Genomic DNA, 10,000 nt, shown 5'->3' on the forward strand with positions numbered 1-10,000 from the left:
ACTGAATTTCATCTACGTGTTGTTTCTGCCCCAGCGCCTCTGGAGCTTCCCAGTAAGGACAGGAGCTTCAGCCTGACCTGCCACCAGCTGGGGGCGCTAGCCCAGCTGGCCTACACCCTGCTGGGGCTGGAGAGCAGCGTGGAGGAGCTCGCCACCGACATGGCCTTCATCAACTGTGCCGGGGAGACCGTGAGAGGTAGAATCACACACACACACACACACACACACACACTGCTTTGGAGGCTGCACAGCATACATTCTGAGGCGTCTCATTTTAACAAGGATTTATCTTGGGTGTTGTATAAGTCTTTAAGCAGCCCTCACCCCTCGCCCCTCTGAACTGTAGCTGAGTTAAATGAAAGCTTTTGGCGCATGTAGTAATTTTCATAAAGGTTACATTAAAAAACAAGACATGCAGAAAGACTCAATTTACAGAGAAGTAAACAGCCTTTAAAGGGCAGTTATCCAAATCATTAATTCGAGGCAATCAAACGGCTTAATTACCAGAAATTCATCAGATGGGCTTAAAGGTCAAAAAGTGGCGTGCGGCGCAGGCGGCTTCCTCCCTCCTCCGCTCTGCATGGTCTTGTTGGGCTAAATTGCTTCGCCTGGGGTCTCACTCCGCTCCTGATTAGGAAAACGTAGCCTTGATGTGCACTCCTTAAACCCTCCCCCCCAACCCCCACAACCGTCTCATCCTCCCCCAACTACCCCCCGCCAAGGATTAGCCTCGATACGCCCGCCGCCGCTATCTGAGTTCACATCAACTCCAAGTCCCGGATTTAGACTCACAAACCAGCCTCCGCCGTCGCCTTTACGTGCTAATTTCTGAATTCTATGAGGTGAAAATGTGGTCATTCCGTCTGATTGGAAAAGACTGGAGGGAAGTTTGAAAAAAGTGTTTATTGGAGGGAAAAAAACGCATCCCATGTCTCTCAGCTGATGTTGAGAAGCTTTTAGTGCTTTATCAAGCTTTCATGATATGTCACATTTTCTCACCGTTGGCTGTCTAGCTCCTGATATTTAAGTGTGATTTCCTTGAATGAATAACATACTGTATTCTGTGTTTTCAGGAATATTGAAGAAGACGAGAGAGGACTTCGACATGAGCACATTGGATGGCAGCAAAACCAACCAACCAGACCTTCTCTTCCACAGCCCAGAGGTCAGACTGCCATCTATTGGCTTGGAGGAGGAACCATTGACTTATTGTCATTAGACCATTGACTTATTGTCCCCCACCCAGCTACTGTCACGTTGTCAGTCAGTCCGTCAGTCCGTTAGTCAGTCAGTCAGTCAGTCAGTCAGTCAGTCAGAGAATGTGTCAGTGAGAGTGTCAGTCAGTCCCCCGTAGTATCAGAATCCATTTCTATGCATTTTTCCATTGACAAGTACATTTTGATTCATCAGAGAGATTCATCAGAAACTAGAAATGGTGTTCAGAGAGCACAGACCTCCGTCCATGAATGCAGGTCATGTTTGGTATTGCTGCATTCGTTAGGTCGAGAGCTTTATGACAGTCCAAACCACTTGTCTCTGCAACCTTCACATGTCGAGATATGGTCGTTTCAATTCCCCTATTGATGTCCAAAAAATAAATGGAGGTGAATGTCCGGCCGTGTTTGGGCGGCTCATGGACCCGCGCCGTGACTCGGATCCACTCCAAAATTGAATGGGTTCGAAACTGGCCCATGCTACACCCCTCCACGGAGTTTCATGAAAAGCGGTCTGGTGTTTTTTGCGTAATACAGCTAACAAACAAACAAACAAACCATGAAACGGCTTGTGGTCCCACCCTGTGATTCTGATCCACTCCAAAATGTAATGGATTCTAAGTTGGCCCATGCTACACCCCTCCACCGAGTTTCGTGAAAATCTGTTTGGTAGTTTTTGTGTAATCCTGCTAACAGACAAACAAACAAACCAACAAACACACGCCACGAAAACATTACCCATCGCTGGGGTGGAGGTAACTATGCTTGGTGTCTCAGTATAGTCTCAGACAAGTTTACTCAGGAGACCATGCACTTTCTACATCCACAGAAATCAGACCTTGAGGTGTTTAGTAGCCCTACTGTAGACATGTCTGTTTCAACATTCATTAATTGGACTAAAGATCATACAGGTACATGAACTGGTTTGCCCACTAGATGGAGGCATTGAGTGTGTGTGTGTGTGTGGGGAGGGGGGGGGGGACATGGAGTCAGTGAGAGGCAGGGGCTGGTTACCACAAGGGAACATGCATAATGGGTGGGAGACAACATGTTTACATGTGTACTTGTTTGAAGCTCAAGTTATGTATCTTTGTTTGATTGGTTGTGTCTTGCTCTCTTCCTGGTTGTAGGCAGTGGTTCTGGAGTTTGATTGGAGGGCTGCCTTCAGGGAGCTGGTGCCCCAGATGGCTCACTGTGTCAAAGCGGTGCTAAACGATGTCAGCACCAAGAGTCTGCAGCAGGAGGAGGTCCTACACGCATCAGGACACACCCACATCTCCCTAAGCAACACACCCAACGCAGTCGACTCCTCCCCCATCTACTCAGAGAGCGAGGCCCCCAAGATGGTTGCCAAGGTAATCACAAATGTGAAGACCTGACACTGCGTGTGTGTGTGCAAGGGCATTTGTAAAAGTACACATACAAGTGTGTGTGTGTGTGTGTGTGTGTGTGTGTGTGTGTCTGCGCGCATATCTTTGAGAGCAGTTAGTCCAATCCAACACACAAGGTGACCACACTGATCTACCACCATGTGTTCCCCATATGCCTGTCCCCCTGTTCTCTCTTCATGTCAGAGCAGGCAGCATGACAGAAGCACCAGAAGCTGCTTAGGTCCCGACCCTGAGCCCCTCTCTCTCCCCTCTCTCTCTTCTCACGATCGGGATTAAGATGAACCCAGCCCCCACTGTCAGGAGGCAATCCCTACTTCATCACTGTCTCTCACACACACAGACACACACACACAAATGCACACACATACCAAGGTTATAATTGTTTTGCTTTTTTCATTAGTTTTTATTTTTATATCGCTTTAACTTTTTGTTTTCAATTTCAGTTTAGTTTTAATTAGTTTTTAAAGTAGGTTTTCTATTTTAGTTTATTTATTTTTATTTTTTGAAAATTCTTAGTTTTAGTTTAGTTTTTATTAGTTTCAGTATTAGTTTTTTTTTCTGTGGTAGCCTCGAGAGACCATCCTGATCTCGCTAGCTCACGTTGTTTCACTCCGTGTGAGAAAACATCTGGTGCATGTCAGGTTACTTCTGCGCAGAGGCACAGCTAAATAAAATGGATGATAGATTTCATCCACCTAGGCATATGTATGAAATGAAAAAGACTAAAACTAAAGACATTTTCTCTATAATTTTAGTTTTGTTTGTTTGTTTTGTAAACACATAATACAGTTTTAGTTAGTCATCGTTTTTTTGTCTAGTTTTTATTTTTATTTCAGTTAACTAAAATGTTTTTTCAGACCTGGTTTTCGTTTTTTAGTTAGTTTTCGTTAAATATAATAACCTTGACACATGCGCATACACACACACACAAGCACACACACACACACAGCCAGCTAGTGTTAAACGGTATACCGATACAACCCTGCCATCAAAAACGGTACAATACCCCATTTTATTAGTACCGGTACTTAAGAATTTAAGAAAGCCGTTAACACCCTATATGGAGACATGCACCCTAAAGATACCTGTGAAATTTCAGACCGATCGGACTTATGGTTTATGAGAAGAAACTTTTTGTAGGTTTTTCCAAATTTTCAACCTGCAACCAAATCCATCATGGCAGAGACTATGGCAAATGGCAAGTTTGTTCCGCATAAGGAATGACGTAAATGTACCAAGTTTCATACATTTTCATCCAATGGGGTGGAAACAGCAAGCATTGTATGCTAAATTGTCAATTATGGCACCACCTATGGGCAAATCTGTAAATGCTTCAATGTGGTGCAACATGGTAGGCCCATATTCTTGTAGTGAGTTTCATGTCTGTAAATGATTATTGTACAAAATGATAAACACTTGCAAAATGATAAACACTTGCACACATGCACCCTAAACATACGTATGAAATTTTAGACCGATCGGACTTACGGTTTATGAGAAGAATTTTTTAGTAGGTTTAGCCAAATTTTCAACCTGCAGCCCATTCCATCATGGCGGAGATAATGGGTCCAAATTGCAAAGTTGTTCCTCATGAGGAATGACGTACGTCTACCAAGTTTCATACATTTTCGTCAATCGGGGCGGACATGGCAGCATTGTACGCTAAATTGCTTATTATAGCGCCACCTATGGGTGAATCATGGTGAGTCTTTGTGGCGTACTTACTCTGTAGTTGCGACATGCCAAGTTACAGCATTTTTGGTTGAGGACTTCAAGAGTTATTCGAGGGTGTCAAGGAAAATAATAAGAATGCCAACAATTACAATAGGGTTCCTTCGGTGCTTGACCCCTAAAAATAGTTTGCAAAGAACGTTCTCGAAGGAAAGTGAAAGGGCTGAGGGCTGCTCAGTTGGTTACTCTACTGTAGTCTAGATGGTGGTGGAGGATTTCCAAAAGCAAAAGCGCCTATTTGTCAATATTTCGGATGTAAACACAATGCTAATAGCTGGGGAACCTTATAAGATTAATGAGGCAATCTGTAAACTCTGGAGCTCGTCATGCCGTGAGCAACTTGAACACCGTTGCTCTGTGCTGCGAGGCTGTGACCCACTCTGTTGCACGCGCGGACAGTTAAAGAGAGGGATCAATAGCCTGGATCCAGCCTCTGAATCTGGATGGAAATTCAAGTGAGTCTTTTAGTTTAAACAGTTCACATTCCTGCTCCGCTTCAGTAAACGGCAAACACTGAGATCAGTACACCTGCCATTGTATTAGTCAGTTAGCCTACTTTTCCTGATGTTGCCATGTTATTGTTTCAGTATCGGTATCAAGATATTTTTAGCAGATATCGTATCGAAGTTATAATTTTGGTATTGTGACAACACTGCAGCCAGCTATGGGACTAACCAGCCCTGTCCTCCCTCCTCACTCTGTCTGGTTATATTAGGACACCATGGCTGCCTCCCCGGTCTGTCTGTCTGCCTGCCTGCCTGCCTGCCTGCCTGTCTGTCTGTCTGTCTGCCTGCCTGTCTGTCTGTCTGCCTTCCTGCCTGCCTGCCTGCCTGCCTGCCTGCCTGCCTGCCTGCCTGCCTGTCTGTCTGTCTGTCTGTCTGTCTGTCTGTCTGTCTGTCTGTCTGCCTGCCTGCCTGCCTGTCTGTCTGTGTGCCTGCCTTCCCGGTCATCCGTCCGTCCGTCTGTCTCAGTTTGCTCCTCCTGTCCGTCCTCAGCAGGGCTCTGACTCCCACACTCCCTCAGCCCACTTGTGTCTGTCTGTCACACCTGAATAAGTCAGCTGTACCCCCTCCATGCATTCCACCTCCACTCTCCACCTCCATACACCCCCCCCCCCCCCCCATCTCCCCATCTGCTTCCTGTCCATTTGTTTTCACTGTGGCTGGGATCTGAGATGCTGGATCTGGGGCATGGTCAGGTCTGGGCTGGTCTGGGCCGCTCTGCTGGTGTCCCACTCCCATTTTCCCCTCCATTACTGTTGCCTGCTTCTGAGGGAGCGGGGGGCTGCACACGTCCAGGCAGACCCGGGGAGATTGATGGTCCGCGGGCCCCAGCGGACGGCTCTCTCGACTGGGGGAAGAGTCCAGATGGTCGGGGCCCGACATGGCTGACACCCACGGCTCCGGTTTTGGGCTCAGGGAGAGTGTGTTTCCAGGAGGGGATATATAGGCACAGGCTTAGGTGGTGGACGGCCGGCGGAGAGGCCCCTGGGAAGGCGAGGGTGGAGGTTGGGGAGACGACATGATTGACGGCAACTGCATTACCAGCCGACCCCCTTCGGAGGGCCCGGACCTCTCTGGGAAGCCCAGCTACGCTCGGAACCGCTTTGACGGAGGCTTTGCCACAGCTGAGGTCAAGGCGCGGGCGTCTCTCCGTTCCTGCCTTGCCTAATAAGGACAAAGCGCTCTCCGTCCTCTCCTCTCCTCTCCTCCTCTCCGCCTCCCCCACCTCCTCCCCCTCTCCTCTAGCCCTTTACACTGACAGTATTTGTGTCTCTCATTGCTAACGAGTGTCAGAATTTGTCTGGTCTCAGGACCTGTACAACGTATTTATGTGTAGGTCAGTGCTTAAAAGATGAGAGCCTTTCAGCCCAAAGGTTATACATGCATGCATTTGCATTCAAGAGCTTCCTCCGAGACTGAAGCATAGACCTGTTCTATTTTTTTCTTCCTTTTTCCTTTTTTTGACACGTGTCCTAGTGAGTTGAGCAGAGAGCAAATTACTATACAAGACCCCAGCATGAAATGTGGTCCGTTCAAAGGCATCCGTCGGATCAATATTTCACTCATTCATATTTATGCATTCATACCTCAATCTCGGCGTCTTTTCCGTGACCCCGCCCCCTTTGTTTACATTATCATATATATATCTGCGTCGTCCATCAGTTGAAGCGGGGTTGATAGTGGCGGGGTCATATTAATCTTAGTAGACGTCAGTTTTCTCTGTCTCGGGCTACTTTCAATCACTCCGCCTGTCTGTTCAGATTGAGCCATCTGGGATGTTCCGCACGCAAACATCTTTCCAGCTCTTGACTCCAGCTCGGATGTTCTTACTCGCTTCCACTCCAAACCACGTCGTGCCTGTTACCTCAGATGTCCTCGACGGTCCTTAGCTGCGACTGTACAGCCCTCATAAGTGACAGAAATACATTTAAAACTGCTGTAACTGCTTAAAAAGAGTCCTAAAAGTGGTTAAAGTCCTAAACTATCAGAAAAGGAATTGCAGAGACATGTCTTATTATTATATTATTAATATTATAGAATAAATGGAGAAATAATCTCTTCTTTTTTTTTTTAAAGTTAGTTCATTACAAAATATCTAAATAAAATATTTTAAAGAATTTACACAAGACAGAATAGTGTTATGTAAAGATTTTTATTAACACCTCCTCACTTACCCTGTGGAGATGGTCCTGTCCTGTCCTGAGAGGTTCGTGCTGTGACTACAGCCTAAGAGGTGTGTGTGTGTTTGTGCATGTGCGTGTGTGTATGTGTGTGTGTGTGTGTGTGTGTGTGCGCACGTGTTTCCATGTGCCTACGAGCATGGCATTAGCATGTTCGTGTGTGCACCATAAAACTCCCAGACTCCTCCAGGGCCCTCGTCACCTTGAGTGGTATGGAGTGTTGTGTCTGTGGAGCTACAGTAGCCTGCGGCTCTCTCCTCCCCCCAGCTAAGCTCTTAATGACTAAATGTAGTCTGTTATTGACTTAATTGCCCAAATGGCTCTTGTTCCTGGGCATTCCGGGCTCACCAGAGGGTTCTTTTACAGAGAAAGTCGTGCAAGGTGATGTCAATTCCGTCCACACGTTGGATACTTCTCTGACAGAATGTCGAAGTTCTTGCCAGGTCTACAATAATGCAGTGAGAGTGTAAAGTAGGACCAAGGTGAGCTATTCGTTCTGTGATTGATTGAGTGAACTGCTATCGAGTGGGCCATGCAAAAAATAAGATGGAAAGAAAAAAAACAGCTTTTTCCACTCACAAAGCATGCTAGGTAATTCCTTTGGGATTCTTTGAAATATATGTGGTACCGCACTATGTTTTACTGCGTTTGAATCACACTTGCTCGTAACTCACTCTTAGAGGTGTATAAATTTAGAGGTGAACTCATTCACACGCGTTTGACTCTGGCATTCCCTGATCCTCTGTCGTTATTCTGAATGGACTGGCAATGGGAAGCACATGAACCAGGGCGTGTGTGTGTGTGCGCGTGTGTGTGCGCATGCACACACCTTTGTGTGTGTGCTCGTGTGATCTGTTTTTCTGTTGTTAATCCATCTACAAGTACACCGTTGTGTCACAGGTGATTCAGGTGATGTCTTTCTGAACAGGCATATCCCTAACCCCCTAACCCCCTCCACCCCCGCCTCCCTTAACCACGGAACACAAAACCTCTGAGCCGAACTGCACACCCAGCTGTGTTAAACCCGAAGCAGCCGCTGATGTTCCCAAAGAGAACGGCGCAGTCCTGCGGGAGGTTCTGCAGGCCGAATGTGGAAAACAGAGATAAGTGTTGGCTGCACTCTCCGAGCCGTGCCAGAGACGGGCCAGAGACGGGCCAGAGATGGGCCAGAGACGGGCCCAAGACCTCCGCCGCGGCTCCTTCTCTCCAGTGGCACAGCAGGGGGACGGACTCTAACTAATACAATACGTATTGGAATCCGTGTCCAGGGAGATAGACTTGCCAGCTGTTATGAAAGAGGAGAAGATTAGGTCTTTTTAAAGGCCAGATTTGGTCCTGTCACAGTCAGTCGTCTGTGGAAGCTGGGGTTGGTGGTACTGGGCGATGGCATCAAATCAAATCAAACTTTATTTGCATAGCGCATTTCATACACGGAGGCAACACAATGTGCTTTACAGAGAGCAATGGGGGAGTGGGCATAGGTTCCACCCCTACATATTCCAGAGGGAAGCAAAAAAACAGTTTCACCCGGGGGCCAGAAAAGTGACCTCTCTCAACGAGACGATCAAGCAAGCTCCTGGAAAATGTTTGTCTGTTGGCTAAGAACATATTCAGAAAAGTAAACATGGGCTAAATACTTCATGGCTAACACTAGAGTGCACAAACGGCAAGTGAACGGTGGATCGAAGATGACGACGTAGCAGTGGCTCCAACAACATGGAGGTCCTCTTGGTCTAATGGTTCACCTCAACCAATCTCTATGCTGTTAAACTGACTTACAATGACTGATTGTGTCCTTTCTCTGTCTTCCTCTCTCCTCTCTCTCTCTCTCTCTCTCTCTCTCACTTACTTTTGAAGTGCTCTCAATGTTCTCAACCCCTCCTCCTTCTCCCTCTGCAGTTCAGTGCTGACATCATGGAGCAGCTGGATGCCCTGCTGCCCCTGGCGCTGGCCTGCAGAGAGGGCCCCCTGCTGGAGGTGCGCTGCAGCTTCGTGGAGGCGTGCGCCAGGGTGACGTCTGCCGTCCTGGCCAGGCTGGAGGAGAGGGCAGGGGAGCTGCTGCCCACCTCGGCCCCCCTGAAGACCCTCCCTGGCCTCCTGGCCACCTGTGTGTTTGTACACCAGCGGCTGTGCCACTACGAGACCAGACTCAGGGAGACATCTGCTACCGCGGCCAGAGTGTGAGTCTCTGAGTGTGTGCGTGCGCGCGTGTGTGTGTTTTCCTCACTCCCCATAACTCTACATCACCAATGGTCCGGCACTCCCTCAAATTACATAATCTCTGCTACCTTAACTTCGCTGATGAAGGTACGCAACAGAATCTGTACGACAACAGAGATTTACACGGCGTATAGGAGCACAAAAGAACCCTCGACACACCTTTCTCATTTTCCGAAACATATTTTCCCGATTTATAGTTTCCACTATGGTTTCTCAGTCGGGGGAGAGACTGTGTGAGCGCTGCCAAACGCACTAAAACCCACATAATTGAGCTGTAAAGAATCTGCATATTTGTGTGAGTGATACTGAGTAGACTGTCATCTGCTCCAGACCTGGCTGGAGCACAGCTGTTTTTACTCAGAACCAGCCCATAGGCCAGAACAGGGGAGAGAGACCGTCTGACACAGACAGAGAGAGAGAAAGAGAGAGAGAGACAGAGAGAGAGAGGGAGAGGGAGAGAGAGGGGGAGAGAGAGAGAGAGGGAGAGAGAGAGAGACAGAGAGGGAGAAAAAGACAGAGAGGGAGAGAGAGAGGGAGGGAGAGAGAGAGGGAGAGGGAGGGAGGGAGAGAGAGACAGAGAGGGAGAGAGAGAGATGGGGAGGGAGGTTGTCTGGCCTAATTCTAACTGAAAGAGGATGGAGAGAAATTAGAAAAGGGGATGGAGGGAGTGTAAGTATTTTTAGTGGTGAAGGAGGACAGGCTTTGGCAGTGACTGACAGGTTGTGATTACATGTGAGACATCTGGTTAGTTTATTTAACCC

The 10,000-nt window shown here is 47.6% G+C and overlaps 1 protein-coding gene across 1 annotated transcript in view; it reads left to right on the forward strand.

Annotated features, from left to right (window-relative positions):
- kiaa0825 (KIAA0825 ortholog) overlaps positions 1 to 10,000 on the forward strand; it is a gene marked incomplete at both ends in the record, with an annotated part of 95,234 nt that overhangs the window by 14,815 nt on the left and 70,419 nt on the right. Inside the window, 4 exons of the mRNA XM_084456845.1 lie at positions 35 to 196; positions 1,074 to 1,165; positions 2,345 to 2,569; positions 8,919 to 9,199. Of these exons, the coding sequence (XP_084312971.1) occupies positions 35 to 196; positions 1,074 to 1,165; positions 2,345 to 2,569; positions 8,919 to 9,199 (760 nt within the window). The remainder of the gene's footprint in view (positions 1 to 34; positions 197 to 1,073; positions 1,166 to 2,344; positions 2,570 to 8,918; positions 9,200 to 10,000) is intronic.

Source organism: Borostomias antarcticus (assembly GCF_949987555.1).
Source record: "Borostomias antarcticus genome assembly, chromosome: 23".
Taxonomy (NCBI): domain Eukaryota; kingdom Metazoa; phylum Chordata; class Actinopteri; order Stomiiformes; family Stomiidae; genus Borostomias; species Borostomias antarcticus.